The sequence below is a fragment of the Calonectris borealis genome, chromosome 3, assembly GCF_964195595.1.
Source record: "Calonectris borealis chromosome 3, bCalBor7.hap1.2, whole genome shotgun sequence".
Lineage (NCBI taxonomy): Eukaryota > Metazoa > Chordata > Aves > Procellariiformes > Procellariidae > Calonectris > Calonectris borealis.
The window spans coordinates 114,991,447-115,013,254 of record NC_134314.1 but is presented as its reverse complement, the minus strand read 5'-3'; the positions used below and the strand labels follow the sequence as shown (position 1 = coordinate 115,013,254).

Genomic DNA, 21,808 nt, shown 5'->3' with positions numbered 1-21,808 from the left:
TTCTTGCAAAGCAGGTTTTGGGAAGGGGAGCCACAGAAAGCTGGCAGCACTTCTCCTCTCTGGCTCATCTCTGCTGTCAGCTGGATGCTCTGGAGTAATTGTTTGCAGAGCAGCTACTTCTGCTTGCCTCTTCTAGTGGGAGCCACTGATGGGTGAGAGAAAGCTCAGTGCTGTTCTCTGTAGCTGCAAGTGCTCGAGGCCTAGTATTTACCAGGGGAATGGGAAGACCTGCAGGCTGCAGCATGCACCAGAGTATAGGAGAGCTGAGTGTCACTGCTACGTTGTTTCCTTTCCTAGGGAATTCCTGGGAAAATCTGAACATGAGCATCATCACTGAAGACTGGCTGCTTGGCAGCACAGAGATTTTCCTTTCTTTCCTTCCTGTCTCTCCTTTCCCTCCCCCCTTCCTGTGGGTCAGTCTGCCATTCTTCCATCCCTGGCACTAGAGAAGGTCAGGGATTCCCACTCCAGTCCTGATGTGTACCCTTGGCAACTCCAGCTCCCAGCATCAGCGTCTGTGATGGTAGAAGAAAGAAGTTGTTGGCTTCTTTTTTGACGTGGATGGAGGAGTGATAACAGCCCAGGAGCCAGTACCAAACCATGAAAAATGTAAGCACAACAAAGCCTGGCCAATCCAGCGTGGTACTGCTGAGGACAGACATTCCTAGGACACATGTGTCATGACCAAGGGTGTTTCTTTCACTTTTAAACACTGCTGCTGTTTTTGGATCATGTAGAGACTCATTTGTAGGCGAATGGCTTTTGCCGTGTCTCCATACCACAGTTGTCTTGCTTGAGTTTGAGGTGTTCTCTTTCTAGGAAATACATGTTTTGCTTTTCCTTTTTGCTAAGTAGCTGTAATTACAAATACACAGAAGATCCAGGTGGTGAGAGATATTTTTATTTAGCTCTTCAGTCACAATGTGTTGCAAGTGTTGGGCTAATTGCACACATTTGGAAATAAAATGAAAGATTTTTTTTTTGTTCTTCCTTTTCAAACATCTATTTAATGGAAAAGGTTAGCGCCCTTTTGTCTTTTCTGTACCCTTTTCCTTCTGAACATCATTTCTGTTCCCATCCATGCTATCCTCTGTGAAGCTCCTCCCCTTCTTCACATGCACTTCTTATTAGGACTGAAGTGACTTATGTAGATAAATTGCAAACTTGGGAGTTTAAGCCAGAAAGCGTGAGATTACTTTTTTGCTTGATCTCCCCCTTCCATGAACAACATGGGTCCAGGATGTGGGAATGGATGTCTTCCATTCTCCCTGTACACACCCAGACAGACATGTGCTTCCTTTGGGTGGGAAGGGCAGGTTTTTTTCCTCAACTACCTTTTAACTCCTTAGATCAGGTTTTCCTGGTGGCTACACTGTTCCTCTGTCCTTGATGCAAAAATAACAGCCTGGAGTGTCCCTCACCATCTCTTCCTCCACCTCCCTGCTGTGCTCTGGGCATCCCAGGCACTTCCAGTAGCACTTCTCAGCCCATCTCACAGACATGGTCGGGGGGGTTGTCCAGAAGGCGGAAGTGGAAATGAGCCTCTCCCATGGGGAGAGGTTCTGGGGATGTCCTTGCCCTGTTTGGGGCTAGAACAGGGGCTGTTTTATGCCACTGACAAGCTCTGCACTGAGATGGGAGAGGGTCATATGCTGACTCTGTGGTGTCTGGCTGGGGACCTGGCCCTGCCCCCTGTCAGTCTATATAGACAATACCAGGTGCTGTAGGTTTAGTCACTAGTGCTCAGAGTGAATTGTGCTGCCTGAAGGGTCTGTTCAGGGGTGTACAGCATAGTATAAACTGCTCAGCATGCATCCAAGTTATATCTGCAGGCTCATACTAGTCGCAAAGCAGACAGTAGCTTGTTCTTGTACTGAGATTCTTCTGCCATAGTGTGGTTTTCCCTGAGGTTTCTGACCCATGATACTCATAAGCTAACTGTGCCACTTAAATTATGTTTGACGCACTTGTATTTATTGCACTGACAGAAGAGAACCACTTACTTGGCTCTGGAGAGTGACATGCACGTTCCAGCTAATGCTGCTGCCAGCAGCTGGCTTGGGGCAAAGTGCAGCCTGAGCCGGAGGCTGGCTGGCTGCCTTCCTCCTGTGTGACAGAGCTGAGGGTCCAGCATGTGAACTGCTGGTGTTGGTGATCCCAACACTGCCATTCCTATTAGTAGGCCGGTGATATGCTTGGAAATTTAAACTGAAATGTTTATCTAAAAGTGGTGTAGTTTTAATAAAGGCATTGACTGCTGATCACTTCAGCTTCACCCGTTTTACCTGGCGATTTTGGGGACTTTTTCCCCAGCTGGGCAGGTCAGCTGGGTGTGTGGCAGGGCTGCAGTAGGGTTGTGCATGGGAGATGAGCTTGCAGCTGGGACTGGCCAAGTCTTTGTGGCTGCAGCCAGCTCTGGCTGAGCAGCTCTTCTGGAGCCCAGTGGGCCTGTGCCTGTAGTCCAGCTGCAGCCAAGGCTCTGCTTCCCCACTGAGGACGGAGAAAATGGGAGCTGCCGGTGGGATTTCTAGCACAGGAGCCCTGTGTGCCATTTGCAGGGCAAACCCAACACTGTGACCCCCACCCCAGTGCATATAGTCAACACACCAGGGGTGAGGTAAATGGCTTTGGCCCTAGCTAGCCCAGTGCAGCCTCTGGTACCAGCTCCATCCTGCACTGGCAAGACTGATCTTTCTGCCGTGGGTATGTTGCTCCCATGATGGTGCCAGCTGCATGCCAGTTGCAGGGGACTGCATCCCATGAAGCCACAGCTGGGGAAAGCCAGCATGGTTTTAGGTGTCATGGCCTGAACTTGCTGCAATATGAACCCACAGGTGTGGAGTAGTCACAAGTCAGCCTGAAGTCAAACCAGCAAGTGTTCTGGTTGTTTTAATGAGTTGGTGTCACACAGAGGAGTACGCGTGCACTACACAGCTCTACGGGTGTTAAACTCTGACCCCAGCACCAGGAGGAACACACGGAGCAGCATGACCCAGCTATGGAGGGACGCAAGAGATGTGATACACGTTCATCCCCTGCGAGGCACCCAGCGTACAGCTGTGCCTGGAGAGCCAAGAGCCTGCTTGGGGCCTACAGGCCCACTAGGGTCAGCCACACAGCTGGCAGTGGCAGGTACAACCCTCTCTATGCAGACATGGAGGATAAAAATCCCTGGAGTGGCTTGGTTACTGGGCTTTTAGTTAACAAAGAGGTGTGGGAGGAGGCTACGACAAGCTCTGTGACAAGGAAGGCGCTGATCCCAGGCCCTCTCGCCTTCTCCTTGTGGCACATAGCATTTGACATTGGCGCCTGCACTGGGCCAGCTGCTTTAACAGCCAGCCCCGCCTTCTCTAGGTGTTACTGGGGAAGGGGGTGATGGAAGGGGCAGACAGTGGCCTCTCCCTCCCCTAGCTTATAGCTGGCAGACCCAACTGGAGGAGGATGCAAGACACATTCTGTGTTGGCTAAACCTGCTTGTGGGACAGGGTCAGGGAGGCCAGGCCAGGCTGCATGCAGGGGGAGAGGGGAGGATTTAGTTGGAAAGCCCTTGTTAAGCATGGAGCACAGCTGTGGAAGACTTATCCGTGGTCATTTCACTAAAAGCACTATGCAGCACATGCAGGCTGGATACATGGGTACAAACACAGGGTCCTTTGTCCTCTCCCCCAGTTCCTGTTCCTCAGTCAGGGCTCTTCCTCAGAGCATCCTTCTACCCCTCTGAGGGAAGGGCCTTGTTTCTGCAGAGCCGAGCCCATCTGACTGGCGGTGAAATGCAGGTGAGGCCTCTTGGACTGGGAACCCATCCCTCCTTCCTTCCCTCTGTGCTTGCATCAATCCCGGGGGAGGTTGGGTGGGGGCATTTTTGTGGCAGATGGCTCCACACCCCAGATCTCTCGGGCGTACTCCATGATGGTCCTGTCACTGGAGAACTTGCCCGAGCATGCAATGTTCCTGATGACTTTCTTAGTCCACTCCCGGGGGTCCTGGGAAGAGGAGAGGCAATGTCAGCAGTCAGTTCCTCACCTGGCTCTGTCCTGGCTTGCAACCTTGCAGGGCACCGGCTATGCATGCGTGGCTGGCTTAAATGCTGTGGCGTGGGGCTGCCGAAGCAGCAAAACCTGCCTCACCCTGCCCCATGCCCACACCATGTGGTGTCTGTGAGAAGGGCTCCACAGGAGCACACTCATCCCAGGTCCCCCCCGTCTCCCTGCTGTACTGCCATGGCCAAAAACCTCCTCCCTCCCCCTCAGTAGTGGGCAGCTCTTACCATGAACAGCTGGTCCACTTGGCCTTGGCATTTAATGTAGGCCTCGTAGTCGGCAAACACTTTAAACCTGAAACCCAAAGCAGAGTAAGGCTAGGGTTTGCCCGCTGTAGGGTCCCAGTGTGGCAGGACAGGGCAGCGCAGACATCGTCCTGCGGGCAGGCAGGGCTTAGCCCCTGCGCAGCAGGACCCAGGCCAGCTGGGAAGGAGGCCTGGGCAGGCTGAGAGCAGCCCACCAAAGGGGATGCTTGCCAGGACTCACCTGTCGTGGTACATGAGCATGTTCACAACGTCCCTGAAGCAACCGGGGTCTCGAGGGGAGAAAAAACCGCTGCTGATCTGGTCGATAGCCTGTCGCAGTTCTGGCAGGCGCTCGTAGTACTCCCGTGCGTTATACCTGCGCCCAGCAGAGACAGACTGTAGGGCCTGATGCTCCCCCCTGGGGCCCAGCACCCAGAGAGCAGGACCTGATATGTCTGGGGCAGGGAGGGCAAGCAAGGATGTCAAATGGCTCCTGAGTGAGGGGCCTTGTTCCTGGGGCTGTGTCCATGCTAGTGGCTCCAAGACCAGGCACAGTGCCTGAAACACTTTCTGCCCAGGCAGCTGCGCTCTGGGCGAGCTGCTTGGGCTGCATCCTTGATGGACCATCCACTACCTAGCTCAGGGCAGAGGCTGCCTCCAGCCCCCCAGCTTTTTCCTGCTCCAGAGCTGCCCAGGGAGAAGGGTGTCCCTCCCAGAGATCATGGCTCTCCCTGCCAGAGCTGGGACCCATATCCCCATCTGACAAGCCCTGGCAAGCAGAACCAGAACCAACCCTTGGCGATCCAGGGCCTCCACGTCCTCCACCCGCATGCCAAAGATGAAGAGGTTTTCTTCGCCTGCCTCCTCAGCCATTTCCACATTGGCCCCATCCATGGTACCAATGGTGAGGGCCCCATTCACCATGAACTTCATGTTGCCGGTACCCGAGGCCTCCGTGCCGGCTGTGGAGATCTGCTGGGAGAGATCCGCTGCCGGGATCACTGCCGGGTGCAAGAGAGGTAGGAGTTAATCCTTGGCACACTGCAGCTCCCCACGACCTGGGCCCAGGTCAGCAAAACAACCCTGGGCATCTGCTAGTGGCCCCGCTGACCTCAACCTCAGCCCAAACAGCACGGCTCTGGGGCCAGAGCCAGGCTCAGTGCTGCCATGACCCCATGCAGCAGCTGTCACTCCTGTATGAAGCTGGGTCCTGCCCTGTGTGGAGCCCTTGGGCCTTTCCTAAGGGAGAGCCAGGTGACCTGCCATGACAGCCTCTCAGGCTAGCCAGTTTCTGGGCTCAGCTGGGACATGCCCAGCTCCTGACATGTGCTTACACAAGACCAGACATACCCTTCTCAGCCAAGGATACCCGGTAGTTCTCCAGGAAGATGACCTTGAGCCTGTCCCCCACATAGGGATCGTTGTTGATGACCTCACCGATGGACGTGATGAGTTTGATGATCATCTTGGCCATGTGGTAGCCAGGGGCCGCCTGAAGAAGAGCAGCCGAGAAATGGTGACAAGATTTTAAGGAAGGAAGAGCATGAGAGGTTCCAGTGTGGGTCCTCACCACAGGGAGAATCTGGGCCTCACCTCTGCTGTTCACATGGATCAGCAAAAACACCCTACTGGGAGGAGAAGTCCTGAGCCACAGGGAAAGAGTGATGGGGCCTTGTTCGGTCTGATAAGTCCATGAAAGTGTTTCCTGAAGAGCCTGCAAATGCTGACTAACCTACAGCAGGCCCAGCAAAGCTACTGAAAGGGGACAGCACCTTCCCCACATCCCCACTGAGCCATGCATGCACCGAGTCTGGAACACACGTTACCTTTCCTCCGATCATAATAGTCCTGGACACAAAGGAGTTGTTGGATGGATCGCTTCTGATGCCTGAAAGAGCAGGGCATAACACAACCAAAGTGACGACAAACTGGACAGAGTTTATTGCGTGCATCAGAGGTGGGCTGGGATCCCAGCCCATGTCACATGGACCCAGCAAACTTGCAGGACTCTGAAGCCCAACTAGACATCTGCTGGAGCTATGCTGGGCGAAAATGGGCTGCAAAGCCCTTGGAGAACTACTCAAGCCAGCATGATGCAGAGCTCCAATGACTTGCCTCCCTTTGGGAATGGGCAGGGGCCCGAAGCATGCTCTGGGGAGTGGGGTTTTAACTTGCACCAGGTCAGTCCTAACACCTGCAGTACAGGTGTGGGGGTTACCTGGGCCCTGGGACCCAGCTGGGCTGGAGACGTGGGCTGTGAGCTTTTCCTCAGAGCTCTGTACAACCCTTCAGACACTTTGTCTTCCCTCCTGGAGAGAGCCCTCCATGACAGGAAGGCAGAGCTAGACTCGGGAGTCCTTGGCCACCAGCTGGCATACTTTTACACAGGAACCCTGGCAGTGAGAGGCTGGGGGACACCCCCTTGCCTACCAGCCCAGGCAGGACTTACGGTTGTAGAGGGTGATAGCATGCAGGCAGTTCAGCAGTTGCCGCTTGTACTCATGGATTCGCTTGACCTGAACATCGAACATGGATGAAGGGTTGATCTTGACCTTGTACTGCTCCTCCAAGTAGGCTGCAAACTTCAGCTTGTTCTCCTGGCGGGAAAATCTGATGAGGAACAGGCACAGGTTCCCATGCCTTGCGTCAGAAGTGAGCGTTCGCTGCTCGGATGTTCCTGGGAGCGTGGTGCCTTTAGTCTTCTTCCCCCAACCCTGCCTCCAGTGCATATTACCTGTTTGACTTTCGCCACGTCCCTGATAAAAGTCTCATTATTGATGAAATCCAATAGCTTCTTCAGCTGGCTCAGATCTGTGATAAAGCCTTCCCCGATTTTCTAAAAGAACAAACAAAGAGAGGGATGTCCCACCCGTGAGACACCTCACCCAGTCTACAACTGTGCTTCCCCAACAGAGATGCCACAGTCTTGTTGAGGAATTGGAAGAAGCACGCTGGCCAGGAAAAGGGGCAGAGTTTCTTACGGCAAGGTTATTTCTCCATGTTTTCAGGGAGCACAAAGGTACAGGGGAAACAAGGCACTTGCAAAAACCCGAACAAGTCCTTCTTTCTCAAGGAGCTTTAGAGGAAGGATGTGTGCACATGTACCAGGGCCCCCTGGCAACTGGAGAAACTGATGGGCAGGACATAAAAATTCATTTAATTGCAGGACGTTACTCAGCTATGGCATGTCGCAGTGTGAAGCAAAAACCTGTGCTAAAGGGCCTGGTAAACAAAGCAGACAGAACTGGAACTGGAGCTCCAAGGGAGCTCCTTTGTGCCTGTGAAGCTGAATGCTTTTGCAGACACCCCATTTCACACACCATGGTACTGCCTGACAGGTTGGACGTAGCCACTGAGAGGGCAGGGACCCAGATCCAAATTTCTGCAACTTTTTTGGCCAACCCTTCACAACCGACTTTAAAGCCCAACCAATCTCAGACCTACATGTGCAAGAGGTGTGCTCCTCCCAGGCTGTCCTCACTGACACCCTCCAGGCGTTAGCCTGAGGTCTGATCAGACCACACGAAGAGGTGATCGGAAGCAAACGGACCACACTCAGCCCTTCACTTCAGATGCTGACACCTCACCTCAGCAATAACGTCGGCCAGTCCCGGGTTGCACAGCAGGAGCCAGCGTCTCGGTGTGATCCCATTTGTCTTGTTCTGAAACTTCTCTGGCTCCAGCTCATAGAAATCCTTGAACCTGGAAGACCAGGGAGCTCTGAACCACACCACCACCCAGAGCTTCAGCTGGGCCCCCACTGTATGTGCTCCTGACTCAGGGCAGTCTCTGCGGATCTCCCTGTAACAAGCGTGAACTCTGTATGCTGCCTCTCACCCCCTTCCTCAGCCGTAATACCAAGGGTTTCACCAGCCCCAAAGGGAGATGAGTGAGACCTTGCACGCATGCGAACGAGACAGTGTCCCCAGCCTGCCATGCCCAGCAGGGCAACCAAAGCAGACCTTGATACCTGATCACTCCAGCTAGCCCTCCAGGCTTGCAGGCAAAGCCCAGTGAGTGAAGAGGGTGCGTGCCCTGGGTGTCCCCCAACTCACACTGAGTTCTTCACGATGTCGGAATGGATGCGGGCCACACCATTCACTGCATGGGAGCCAATCACACAGAGGTGTGCCATGTTAATACGTTTGCAATCTCCTTCCTCGATCACTGACATCCTCCGGAGACGGTCAATGTCCCCTGGGTAGAGAGCTGCCACCCGCTGCAGGCAGGCAGGCAGAAAGAGGGACATTAGTGACCCAGCCATTGGACCTAGGAACATTCCCATCCTAAAGGCAGCCAGATCCACACCCCCAGAATTCCCCCAGCCTGTGACCAGCCCAGTCCCTTACGTCCAGATGCATTTGGTTGAGGGCGTAAATGATCTCTAGGTGACGTGGCAGCAGCTTTTCAAACATGGAGACTGGCCAGCGCTCCAGGGCTTCAGGCAGCACAGTGTGGTTGGTGTAGGCGCAGGTCCGTTTCGTGATCTCCCAGGCCTGCATTACAGACAGCAGGTTAACACGTACATGCCCAGGCCAGAGGGGAAAGGAAACCCTGTGTGAGGACAAGACAGCAGCTCTGTCCCCTGCAAGGTTCGGCATGGACCTCCCAGCTCTGCTTACCTTGTCCCAATCCACTTTCTCCACATCCACCAGGATCCGCATGAGCTCTGGGATGGACAGGGCAGGGTGGGTGTCATTTAGCTGAATAGCCACCTGCAAGACAGACTTGCTGGGCTCAGATCTGGCAGTGATAGGACTGTGACAGTGTCCCGCATGCATGGGGTTGGGGTGAGGGTCAGCCCTAAGCCTCTTCTCATGGCACACACCCCAGAAACAGACAGAGCTCCCAGGAACAGAGCTATTCAACCTTTGCAAGTTTTGCTCCAAATTGCGTATTTCTCCCTGGGAAAACAGGTCTGGACATCACATTTTCCAACCCAAATTGCCAGGGTCTTTGTATATATGCCCCCACTTGGTCCTGAGCATCCTGCTCTCCCTCATGATAGGCAAGTCTGGCTGAAACACCTCCGGACCCCCTCTGCCCACAAACTCACCTTGTCTGGGAAGGTTTCAAAGCATGTTCTCACAGGGTCTCGACAGCCAAATTTGGAGGACTTAAAGCGGCGGATGATGTCTTGGAGGGTAGCAGCCACCACAAAGTACTCCTGTTTCAGCCGCAGCTCCTTGCCTTCAAAGAACTGCAGGTGGGGGACCACAGCCATCAGTGCTGCAGCTGCCATCCCCAGTTGGCAGCCAAACCCCTGGAGATGCTCCTGTCTGCTCTGACGGGCTTCCCAACAGGCCTCACGGGTTCAGCACCTCATCAGGGCAAATGTGGATGTTTCTCATACTGCCTCTGATGGGGCAGCAGCTGTAGGGACTGACAAGGGGCTCGGCATCCCAAACAGCTGCCTCCAGAGGGCAAAAGAACCTGCCACAGCCATGCCACTCCTACAGAGCAAGCGCAGCTCCCTCCCTCACTGCAAGACCCTTTGCAGGATTTTTGGACCAAGGATTTTGGACTCCCTGCAATAGCCAGGAGCCAGCGTCTCTGGACACATCAGCTGCCTCCCATGCACGCTACACTTCATGCTGGTCTATTTTAAAACACCAGCAGGAATGAGAGGGTAGGGGTAAAGTGCATGAGATGAGCTTTTCCAGCACAGATGCTAATCAATAACTAGACAGTGAGGGCTCTGCTCTTCTGGATCCGGTGCCCAGTGAGCGCATGGCCTGGGACAGTGCCTGCAGAGAGAAATCCCTTGAACTGGGAATGGAAACGAGTCCCCACCGCGTGGCCGCCTCTGAAATGACAACTTACTTTTGCAAAGGGTAAGCCATGTAAATTGAAAACTGCCTTGAATTTGAATGAGTAATATGTCTTCCTCTCCTTGCAGCAGGGAACAAAGCAGCTATACAATATGGGCCAGACTCTGAGCTGCCGTCAGTCAGCAGAGACCCTCTGGAGCTGAGAATTATGGGACCAACCTATTGTACTAAAAATCCTCAAACCAGAACAATAAACATCAGGTGGCCATGACTTTGTGCTTGCAAACAAGGCAATACAGCTACAGGGAGGCTGATCCCGGAAGGGAGGAGGAGCAGGGAAGAGAGGCAAGAGAGTCACTCACATTGTCATTTGGGTACAGGACTCTGGATATGTTTTCTGCCAGGTTTCTGTCCAACACTGCCTCGATGTAGTCACCCACATTGACTGTAGCAAGAAAGAAATACACACAGCACTGCAGCAGCTGTAGAGACTCAGGCAGGTCCCTGACAGTGCGCTTTTCCCTCTTCTCTCATAGAGAGATTTGTAACAGGAACATTCAGGCTGGTATTAATGAAATATGAATGAGAATGTACATGTGCGAAAGGCACCAGAGAGACAGGATGAGATGGGGTAAGAGAAAGGCACATCTCCATGTAGTTTCTCAAGACACACGTATCAGGAAAGACAGAAACTGAAGACAGATAGCAGCCAGAGAAGGCAAAAAAGGAAGTGAGTGACCAGCCATCTTGCTTAAGGACTGAGGAGAAATGGGGCAGGGCAAAGAAGCACAAAGACCGCAATCACACTCAATTCCTAAAGGGTACAAAAGGCTCATCCGAAACCCAGCTCACAGCTGCCAATCAAGAACTGAGGAGACATTATGAGGACTCCAGAGCCATCACCTCTTGTCCGACACAAGTTCTCCTGGCAGGGCTGCTTGGACACACATATCTCTGCGCTTACCAGTATGGAAGAATAAATCAAATCAGTCTAGCCTAAAACCTTCCCCTTCTGTAACAGCCTAGCACTGACGTTTGGTACGTTGCCCTCTATCTGCTCTTCAGCACTACAGTTAGAGCCTGAAAAATGCACTAGAGAGGTCACACGTAGACCTTACCAAAGTAAGGTGGGCTCTGCTCCTTTTTTCCTTCAGCACTAAGGGATGATGCTGCACAGAAATGACCCTCCATGGCAAGTGTGGGTTTGCGGCTCATTTGGTAATGTGGGGAACGTAGTGGCAGGTGGTCTATCACTTGGGGAAGGCATAGGGCAGGTTTTCAGAGCATGATAAGCGTGATGGGGATGGAAGGAGGACAGATGGGTGTCCTGGTGCACGAGGGCTCTGGAAGTGGTTGGAGGTAGTGTGATCCATGGATGCACGCACAGTGCTGTGTTTTGGAGGTAGCCAGGAGATATGGATAAAGCAGGCCAGATGGGGAGTGCTACGCCAAGTGCTATGCACGCAGGAACAACCATGTCTCAGCCTGGCTAGAAGAGAGGCAGTGGAGGGATAGCACTTACACTCTTGGAGGTTGAAGTCATTGGGTGCTTTTGCAGACCACAGCCTCATGGTGTTTACAGTGTTGTTCTTGTATCCTGGCACTGGCGTGTCGTAAGGCATAGCAAGGACAACCTGCAAAAGGACAGTATTCCCCTCTGATTAGCAGCACGGTGGCCTCAGAGAAGGTGGGAAAGTGGCTGAAACCTCTGCAGGAAGAATCCAGAGGACACAGACAACTCCTGGCTGTGGTAACAACCCCACCTCACTAAAACACACCTGCTGAGCTTCACAGACTTCCCTGCTATCATAGGCACTTCCAGCATCCACCGGCAAAGCGTTAATAGGAGAAGCAGAGCTGTTTGGAGCTTTACTGACAAACTGGAGTTACAAGCCCATCAATGAAATGTAAAAGAGAGTTGCTGACCTTCCTGTACCAACTGGCATACCTATTAGTTATTCACCAGAGCACTGCAAGCATCCTCAGCTGGCCACTGCGATTCTGTCTGTGCTGGGGTAGGGCCAGGGCAGCCAGGACCTTTGTGTTTCCATCTGGGATAAATTCCACAGCCTGAATCCTGCCCGTTAGCTTTCTGCAGGCTGCCAGGACCAAACCCTACCACCACAGCATCATTCCCAGAGCAATTCACCCAATGTTCAAGGTTTGTTGAACCTGCCTGGGTAAATCCACTGCGATCTTCAGCACCCAAACTGAACATGAGCGCAAAACTATTAGTGCAGTCTGCAGGTGATGCTTAAGCACGAGGATGCTGCATGCATGGCTACAGGGAGTAACACTGGGGCTCCCAGCTCAGATTACACTAGCCAGGCAAGGCATGGATGTGCTTCCAAGCTTGTGTGCTCCAGCTCACTGCTATGCCAACATCTGCATGCCTCCAGACCTGCTGAGCGGGCAAGGCAAGGCACCCCAACCTCAGCCTGGAACAAAGGGGCTGAGGGCTTATGCCAGCACTGCTGAACGGTGCTTGCAGAGCAAGGCCCTGACCCTGCAGCACAGAGCCTGGGCTGCCTCTCTGACACTGGCAAAAGGAGCCAGTATCCTCCTGAACAAATCAGTGCCAGCATGACAGCCCGGCAGCCAGAGGCTGTCCCCAAGCAAAGATGTAAGAGGCAGCAGAGAACTGAAGGAGCTGTGCTCACAGGGCAGGGAAAACCCAGGCAGATCAGCATGTTGGCCCTGAACAGCCTCTTTGTGCTGGCATCAGCAACACCTTCCTTCTGCGGAGAATCAGCAAGAGCTCAGGCTCTCAAAGCTGCTATTACCAGCTCCGAACATGGAAGCAGGCAGAAAGCCTGCCCTGCCTGAGCCATGGGACTGGGGCACACATCACATGAACTGAGTGATGCTATATTTGGAGACTGCGTCTTTGGCTTTTTTGAGCCTTTCCAACTTGTTCCCTTAACGGCACTATCTGAAAATTCACCTCCTTGTAGGAAGCAGCATTTCCACTGCACTGCTTGGGATCCCTGAAACTCCGGACTACTGCCGGGGTCAGAAGAGGAGCATGTTGAAAGGCAATGGCACTCGTTCCCCAAGTGGATATCTGCTTCCCCAGAGAGCTCTGGCACGGTGCCTCCATGCTGTTCACAGGGCTGTAGCGTTGAACCCCTGCACTGTGTGTGTCCTGGGAATGGTCCAGGGTCCCTGGAAAAGGACCTGGTTTATTTCTCCTCTGAGCGGGCCCAGGCGACTCTGCAACTGAGCTTCAGCTCTTGGCGCTGAAGAGAATGGCTTGGCTTTATGACTGTGCGCTCCTCAGACAGAGCTGGCTCATCAGGCTGAGAGACCCTTGAACATCATGGGAACAAGGTTACGTCATGTCCCTGAATGCCAGAGAAATTCATACTCCTTCCTTCCTCCATCCTGGGCAGTGCTTAGACAGGAGAAGCTGAAACATCTTCAATCCTCTTAATAAATCTGTGCCTCTTTAAAGCTTGCCTTCCTTAGCTGTAAGACTGGAATGCATTTACGACACAGCAGCCTGTGCTCTGAGCAGGCACGTGCTCCTGAAGCGCAGCATTACCTCCCCAATTGTGGGAGGCTGAGAAGCGTTTGCTCTCCACGATGCCACAAAACAAGGCCTCCAGGCAGACTGGAGACATGACATCATGCCTCCAGCCTCCCCTGACAGCACTCTACCCATCAGGCTGGTCTGGGAAAGAGGAACTTGCTCTGATCACGGGAGTTAAACACCCACAGGATTGCTCCATGGACACCCCACAAGGTGAATCTCCACCCACAGCAGCAGCACCAGAACCACCTGGAAAACCACTGGGTTTGAATGAGTGGTAGCCAGGAGCAGTCTGGAAGGAGCCTAGCACAGCTGCCAGGGATACAGTCCTCCTCCGACATAAATCCATGCAAGACCGTGGGGCTTCAGCCTGGAGATCAGTAGAGAAGGAGGCCCCAACTGATCTGAAGTTACAGCTGAGACTGAATATCATCCCTTTTTTTCCTCAAATCCTGCTGCAGCCGCAGCCAACAAAGTCACCTTCGTAACTGCAAGGGTAGCGGGGAGAGTTTTGCCAGACTGGGAGAGAAGCAAAGTCTGACCACCTTAGGCAGCCTCGGGACAGACTCTCCCCCTCCACGCTACCCTGGCCCGTCCTCCCCCAGCCCAGCACTGAGGGAGATGTTGGTACCTGGGTGTCAATCCACTTCACACCCTCAGGGGTGTTTTCCACACGGCCGTAGAAGTGCACAGGGAGCATGTACTCTGGGCGAGCTTTCTCCCAGGGATTGCCGTAGCGTAGCCAGTCATCAGCCTCCTCCACCTGCAAGAGGCAAACGGGGTTCAAGCGATGGCTTGTGTCTCCAAGTGAAGGCTAAACTAGGCTCTCCGAGGGGAGGCCAGTTTAAAAGCAAAGCTTTAGTAATCTGGCTTTAAAAATGGATATGCAGAGGCCTCTACAGGACAGCTGGGCTTTTTGAAACACGGATGACTACATCCCAGCTGGCATAAATAAGTCAGCCTCTACGGACTTTACAGAGCTGTACAGGTTTAAACCATCCAAACCGCACAGATTGCTGCACTCAGTCTGTCTTGAGGCCTTTACATCCCATTTGACCATGATAGTGGGATATGTGGGATGTGTTTCCCTAGAAGCCCATTGGTGCTGTTCCTGGCCACAAACCACCCCCTGTAACCCAGGTCTTGCTAACTGCTCTGCCTTCCTCCAGAGAGGATTTCTCCTCTCTGCTCAGGACAGCATCAATGGGAGTGAAGTGAATTCAGCAGAGCCACCAAGGCTGATGTGCACCAGAAACCAGAGGGGCTGAGGCACTTGGAGAGATGCTCTGCGCCTGCAAGCATTTCTCTGCCAGGTGGGGGGCAGGTCTGAGCCACAACCCAGCATCGCCACCACCCCTGTTCTTTTTTAAGTAACATTAAACCAATTACAATGGATGCTTTTTTACCTGTTTTCACCATTTATAGGGCCTAGCATTGCAGCTTCTTTGTGGGGAAGAAGAAAAAAAACAACCCTCAAGCCTCTCACCCTCCCTGACTTATTGAGAGCTATTTTAAGGGGAAAAAAGGTCATTTATGCTCAGAAGCAAGGCAATTCTCCTAATGGAAACCATTTCCAGGCATACACTAGGGAAAACTGCCAGCTGGGACAGTTTTTTAGCCTATTTTCACTTGCAAAATATTATCATTAATGCTAGAGGAGAGTTCCTGTGTAAGCCCCCGCAGGGAACCCGCAGGAACAGCAGCACCCCAGGCACTTGCATGTGTTCCATTATGTTCAAATTCATCCTCCACCAGACACCTTCATGAGGTGTTTAGCCACATCTACATCCTTAGCCTGACTCCTTGCCCACTCACTGCCAGGCCGGATGGGACTCTTGGGTTGTTGCAGCTGTGCCATGGAGTCCCGGGCAGGGAGACCTCTGGTCCCAGCCATGCCCTGTGGGCTCAGCTCCAACACCATCTTGCCGGGTTGGTGACTGGCATGGATGAGCTTGAACATGTCCCTGAGTGAGCACCTGCCACGCACACACCCCACTGCCCTCATCACTTCTCTTTGCTCAGGAGGTCAGAGTCCTAGGGTGATCGCAAACGGTAGGAAGTGACAGCCCATTTGGCACCAGGTGATGGGCTAAAATGCCTAGTTTATGAACAGCTCAAGGCACCGCAGTGCTGTTTGCGTGGCCAGGCCTTGTCCACAGGCAGAAGTGGCCAGCGCAGCACAAAACAGAAGGAGAAAGGGTGACTTGAGTTTGCCAATGTACCTGCCAGCCGTCGACAATCTTCTGATTGAAGATACCAAACTCGTAGCGGATGCCGTAACCGTACGCCGCCAGCCCCAGCGTGGCCATGGAGTCCAGGAAGCAAGCTGGAAGAGCAGAGCGTGGTCATGCTGCAAGAACCTCACCCCTCACTCGCTGCACCTGCCACAGCATTCTGTGCACAGGGGTGAGGAGCTGCCACAACCAATGCCACTGGAAACATTTATTACTCAGAGAAAATCTGCGTGCAGAAGGGACAGAAGGGGACAGCCTGCAGCAGGACCCCATGCATGTCCTGTCGAGCCACCACGAGCACCCTGAAGTTGTTGGTGACAAGGACAAGTCACCAAAAACCCAAATCCAGCCTTGTCGCAGTGAGAGCTCTTCTAAACTTGCTCGAGGTGCTCACGCCTTGCTCTAAGCCTGCCTGCCTGGTAAAGCAGGGCTTCTGACCCTGACTCGCTGTCCACCAGCTACTTTGCTATTACTGCTTCCAAAGCACACCCTTCCAGCCCTCAGTCCGGGGCAGCTCTGGTAAAGATCAGCCCCGGCATTTCCTCTGCATTGGGGAGCTCTTGTCTCCAGCAGTCCCGTGGGACAGGCAAACTAAAATAGCAGCCAACAGTCTGCCTACGTGAGAGCTGCTTGGGTGCCTCCAAAAAGTGAGAGATTTCACAGGGAAGTGAGGACAAAGGCTCCAGACAGCCTCTTTCAGCCGCAGCCCCACCTGCTGTGCTGCAGATTACACAACTACATCTCCTGGATGCTCTCACTGGGGAGGGGGCTTGTTTCTGGCCAGCCAGGAGCAGGCAGGAGGGTACCACGCTGCTGAAGGGCTGCGGGGCAGATGCGGGCTGAGGTCTGCATGCTGTCCTGCTGTGGTGCTGGCGTCGAGGGCGTGACAGTGTCCAGCCAGGCCACCCTCGGTCCCTGTGCACTCTGTGCGAGGAGGGGGCTCCCCTCTCCCTGTATTACCTGCCAGGCGGCCCAGGCCTCCATTTCCCAGTCCAGCATCTTCTTCGATTTCTTCCAGCTCCTCCAAGTCCAAACCCAGCTATGGGGGAAAGAGCCACAGCAGAACATGTTACCACCCGAAGCACACGCCCTGGGGCTGCTCTCCGAGGAGGGCAAACACAGATCCCAAAACAACCCACACCATGGGAAATTAAACCCACGGGGGTCTCTGCATCCCCTCCCCACAAAACATCTCACCAGCCTCTGGTCCACGGGCAGCCCAATTAATTGGAAAACAATTTAGCCCATCATCAAACGTCGCTTTCCCATGAACTAGGTTTCCTTAGAGACCTTAAACAAAACACTCATCTCCTGGCAGCCCCTCACGCCAGCAGGCCCTTCCACCGAACTCGCCGTTGGAGACAGAATGGCAAACGGCCAAGGTGGCGCACAAGGGACCGCTGAGTCCTGCCCGGGTACGTGCACCGCCCCTCTGCTTGCGCCCGCCTGGTCCTTGAGGAAGGGCATGACCACGCTGGCAGCTGGTTACTGCAGCATTCGCCATTACGCTCTGTGCCTTCCCGCATCCTGCCCAGCCTGCTGCCGAGCTCCTTGGCCGGAGTCCATGGCTGGAAGCGGTCGTCTCCTCTGCTGCATCTCTCGGGCCATTTGTTTTCCAGCCCGGGGGCTGCTGGCGGATGAAGGCTAAGGATGCCAGCAGCAAGGACTCTCCAGGAGTCAAGAGATGCTGCCTCTCGGAGGGCGTCAGTATCTCACCTCGGTGCCAGGGGGGACAGCAGGCAGTCAGGCAGACACCATGGCTGCTCCCCGAACCACTCTCCCAGCGCTTCAGTGGTCTGCAACCATAAGCTGGGAAAGCCTCATGCACAGTGTGATGGTGTCACAAAAACCGAGGCGAATTCTCTCAGTGACAGAGCCATGCTGGATACGAGACCTCCCATCCCAGCTGGCCACAACGAGCTCCACATGTTGGAGGCTACAGCAAGGGAAGCCTCCGCTCGCATGTCGGGCCAAATCAGCACGTGGAAAATGCCTTGCAAAGGGACTTGAGGATCCTCCCTGAAAAAAACAGCTTGCTCTCTGAGGCACGATACCTCAGAGAGGAAACGTGTCAGATCCCTCCCTGGAAATCCCTTCCCAGCCCTTGGCAGGGAAAGTGCTCGCCAGGACGTTTCATGAGCAATCGTAGCACCTCATTTTAAGAGACAGTGACAAGCCCAACTTCTGCTGGAAAGTGTAACATGGATCAATCCAGTGGGGCAGAGGGGAAAAGGAGGGGGTGAAATTAAGCTTTTGGGTGAGAAAGCCCAAAAACTCATACTCTGTCAAAAAGGTCACTGTCCTGCTGCAAAGATGGCTGCAAGCCTAAGTAACCATGGCCTCGCATTTGTGATTGCCTTGGTGGTACTCAGCTGTGTTTTTTGCGGTTTGAACTCATCTGATGACATTTTAATTCAAGCAAACGATTTCCCACCTTTCTTCCTTCCCCGTGATTCACTTTTATCTGGCAGCGGTGCTGCGGTGCCTTGTGTACCTGCATGTATGAACTGTAATTTGGTGTTTTGGTGCTCCAGTTCCGCGTTCTGGCCCAGCCTCCCCTATTAGACTACATCTCCTGGGATGAGCCATCATCTCTCCTAGTAATGGAAAGCTATTTGCAGCCTGGGACTCCCTAGTCCTTTGGGATACTGGGTGTTGCTTTCTGGATGCTCTTCTGGATTTTCCCAGCCACTACAGGAAAATGGTGGTTTGAGAAAACCATACTCCAACTCTCAAGGAACCCCAAGGTCCCCCCATGGTCTTCTCTAGGGGATGAAAACACTAACAGAGAGCCAAGCCTCGCTTCGTTTAGTCAAAATAACACATTTTTAGGAGGAAGCCCTGAGAAATAAAGATACTCATCCCTCTGCATGGAAAAGTTTGGCCAGTTCCTCAGGGGGACCTGGGTAACCCCAAGACTTCACCTGGTAAATGGCTTCATCGCAAGCGTTCTGCAGGCCCAGGTTCACCATGGTGTTCTGCAGAGTGCGGCCCATGTAGAACTCCAGGGATAGGTAGTAAATGCGCTGGGGAGGCAAAGCAAGACGCTTACACACAGCACAGCACTTTGCTTTCACCAAAGTCACTTAAAATTAAGAGCAGACCCAAGTACTTTCCAGAGTAGGGACGTCTTCCCAAACCGGCTCTTGGCACTGGCTCCTGAACACCACGCACCACAGTTTGTTTGTCAAAAGGATCTCACACGGGATGCTAGCCAACCCTCCGCCGCGTGTCTCCCTGCCAACAGCCTTCTATAGAAAAATCTCATTGCCTGTTAAGTGTTTCCCTAATTAACTTAGGGCAAGAATTATCTAGGATGCTGAATGGTATATTTATACACTGTCAAGCTCAGCCTAGGTGATGCTTATGCTGGGCTTTTAAAGTTTTTCCACGCTGAGCTGAAGCTGATCCAGAGCCTGCTGAAAGCCGAAGTGAGCCCCCCGCCCCGCGCACGCCGGCCAGGCCCAGGGCCAGGCCCCTTCCTGCTAGCGATTTCCCACCGCTCCTATCGCACGGGTCCTCCTGTTCTCCCCGCGCCGAGTTCCACGCACACGTTTCACCCTGTTGAACAAATAAACTGTCCCACGGGTGGCAGGGTTCCCAGCACAACTATGCAAGACAGGCTGCTCTGCGGTGACCTTCCAAGATTCAGAGGAGCTGTGCCTGTGCCATGAATGCTGATGAAAGCCTGTTTGTAGGATGAGAAGCAGGCTGTGCAAACTTTTGCCCTCACTCAGATTTATCGCTATAGATATTTTTATAAATAAACAGGAATTTTTAACAGAGCAATAGCCTGACTTTAAATCGTGCTTCCCCTGGAATCTCTTTCCTTCGTAGCTGGGATCTTTCCCCGCTAAGCAGCAGCTTAGTGCTCTGCCACCTCTGCTGGCAGTCTGAAAGGGTCCATCTGTTCCTTGGGGCTGACAGGAAAGACTGAAAACATCGCACAGTTGCATAAATACTCTGCTCCTTTCAGTCTCCCGCAGGGACGTGTTTCTAGTGAAAATCTAAGTCCAGAGGACAGTAAGCAAACCCACTCCAAGCTCCTCTTAGTCTTTATGGGATCTGTACAATCCCTTCTGTTAGTGCAGCACTATGGATCAGAGCACATTTGTGTGAGTAAGGATAAAAGGGAGAGCTCCACGCACCGGCGTAACTCCCAGGGCATGTGCAGCCATACCAGAGTGAAAGTGCAGTTTGTTTCTTGTGTCAAGGCAATATTTATAACCCCGAGAAAAAAGCTGACTCGGAGAGGCAGCTGCCTGCACACTGGGAAGGTATGTGCCTTTTCTAGTATGCACCTGCCCTCTGGGGCTCTCCAGTTAAGTGCTGGATCAGGTCTTAGTTCAAAAGGATTAAGGCTGAGTAATGTCCTGCAGCCCCCAACATCTCCAGCATCGCCATCCTGACTTGACAAGTGGGGAGGAGAGGAGGGAGCAGGCTGAGTCCCCCGGGAACCACCAGCTCCCTAGGGTTTGGTGACCTGGGAGAGCTTGTCTGGTTTGCACGAGGCAAGAAACTCTTCTCCAGCCCAGCCTCAAAGCCAAGCTGCCTGTGGGCTCTGCAGGAGTGAAGCCAGGACATGGCTGCGCTGAAGCATGTGCCGAGACGTGGAGGTGACGATGCCTACAGGGGACACCACCTCGGTGGTGCGAGTGCAGGACATGGCTGCAGTGAAGCATGCAAAGGAGCTGGCAGCAGCAAGGCCCCTGTGAGGTCATGCTCACAGGGGGATCACAGGGGATGTGGCTGCGACACAGCACAAGGGGTCACAGTTGTGGGGATGCCTGAGGGAGGACATGGCTGCAGCAACGCTCATTGGGACAGGGCTGCAAAGAAGCTTGTGGGGACACAGCCATGGCAAACTGCATGAGGGACATGGCCATGGTGAGGCTCATGGGGACACAGCCATGGCAAGATGTGTGCGAGGGACGTGGCTGGGGCAAGGCCCATGGCGACACAGCCACGGTGAGGTGCATGAGGGCCACAGCCATGGCAAGGTGCACGCAAGGTACATGGCCGTGGTGATGCCCATGGGGACACAGCCACAGCAGGGTGCATGTGAGGGATACGGCTGTGGGGATACCCACGGGCCATGTCCGCAGTGACACTGGTCAGGGGGACACGGAGACACGCGCGGGGCCGACGGGGAAGATGCAGCCACCGCGCCCCGTCCCCATCCTCGTCTCCCCGAGGCCCGGCTTCCCCCCGCGGCGGGGCCGGTCGGGGCTCACCTTGGGGTCCCGCTCGTAGTAGTGCTGCTGGGTGCGGATCCAGCGCCCCACCAGGTGGTCGCGCACCGTGTGGGCCAGCGCGAAGTAGTAGTCGCGGGGGGTGGCGACATTGCGGTCCTTGACGAGGGTGAAGTGGAGGTGGCGGTTGAAGCTCTTGCGCACCTCCGCCACGTCCCCCAGCCCCGCGATCCCCCGCACGCTGATCTGCTTCCGCCGGTCCCCGTCGCTCAGCGGCGCCGCCATCCCGCAGCCGCCGCCCGACCGGCTCCGCCGCCGGCTCTGCCCGATGCCTCCGGCTCTGCCGCAACCGGGGCCGGGGCCGCCGCGCCTGCGCCTCCACCGCCCGCGACGAGGCGGGGCCCCGCACGGCTGGCGCCCGGCCCGGCCCCCGATGAGGGGAGCGGCCGCCCGCCCCTGTCCGGCCCCGCAGCGCCGGGGCGGGCCGCGACACGGCGGAGGGGCCGGGGTTACCGCCACCCTGCCGCCCGCCCCGGCCCAGCCCGGCCCGGCCCCCGCCCTTGGCCCGGGACCGGAGTGGCGGCGGGCTTATGGGGACGGGGATGGCGTGTAGGGACCGGGATGGCGTGTGGGGATAGGGATGGCATAGGCGGCTGGGATGGTGTTAGGGAACGGAGATGATATGGGGGGCTGGGATGGTGTGTGGGGACAGGGATAGGGTGTGGGGACAGGGTTGGCATCTGGGGCTGTGGTGGTGTGAGGGGATGGGAATGGTTTGAGGGGACAGAGACGGA

At 54.4% G+C, this 21,808-nt stretch overlaps 2 protein-coding genes across 2 annotated transcripts in view; one reads left to right on the top strand and one right to left on the bottom strand.

Annotated features, from left to right (window-relative positions):
* The window catches only part of ABHD12 (abhydrolase domain containing 12, lysophospholipase), a 47,635-nt gene extending 46,451 nt beyond the window's left edge, over positions 1–1,184 (top strand). The window contains exon 13 of the mRNA XM_075147417.1: positions 298–1,184. Coding sequence (XP_075003518.1) covers positions 298–337 — 40 coding nt within the window. The 3' untranslated portion in view covers positions 338–1,184. The remainder of the gene's footprint in view (positions 1–297) is intronic.
* On the bottom strand, positions 880–21,387 carry PYGB (glycogen phosphorylase B). Its single transcript, XM_075147416.1, has 20 exons — positions 21,057–21,387; positions 18,747–18,848; positions 16,783–16,861; positions 15,811–15,914; positions 14,220–14,351; positions 11,579–11,690; positions 10,419–10,501; positions 9,342–9,485; positions 8,908–9,000; positions 8,635–8,781; positions 8,341–8,504; positions 7,873–7,987; positions 7,020–7,121; positions 6,735–6,882; positions 6,112–6,173; positions 5,636–5,777; positions 5,079–5,286; positions 4,527–4,661; positions 4,268–4,334; positions 880–3,983 (listed from the first exon to the last, which is right to left on the bottom strand). Exons 1-20 carry the CDS (start codon positions 21,297–21,299, stop codon positions 3,831–3,833), a joined length of 2,535 nt encoding a protein of 844 aa, XP_075003517.1. The 5' UTR covers positions 21,300–21,387; the 3' UTR covers positions 880–3,830.
* Between the last annotated feature and the right edge of the window lie 421 nt (positions 21,388–21,808).

What these genes read in the sequence shown, in the direction of transcription:
- PYGB (XM_075147416.1), bottom strand. Translation starts at nt 21,299, where the DNA reads ATGGCGGCGCCGCTGAGCGACGGGGACCGGCGGAAGCAGATCAGCGTG. An exon ending in ACTACGAGCGGGACCCCAAG is followed by an intron (nt 18,849 to 21,056) that starts GTGAGCCCCGAC and finishes TTGCCTCCCCAG; the next exon opens with CGCATTTACTACCTATCCCT. An exon ending in GGTATCCTTGGCTGAGAAGG is followed by an intron (nt 5,287 to 5,635) that starts GTATGTCTGGTC and finishes TGCACCCGGCAG; the next exon opens with TGATCCCGGCAGCGGATCTC.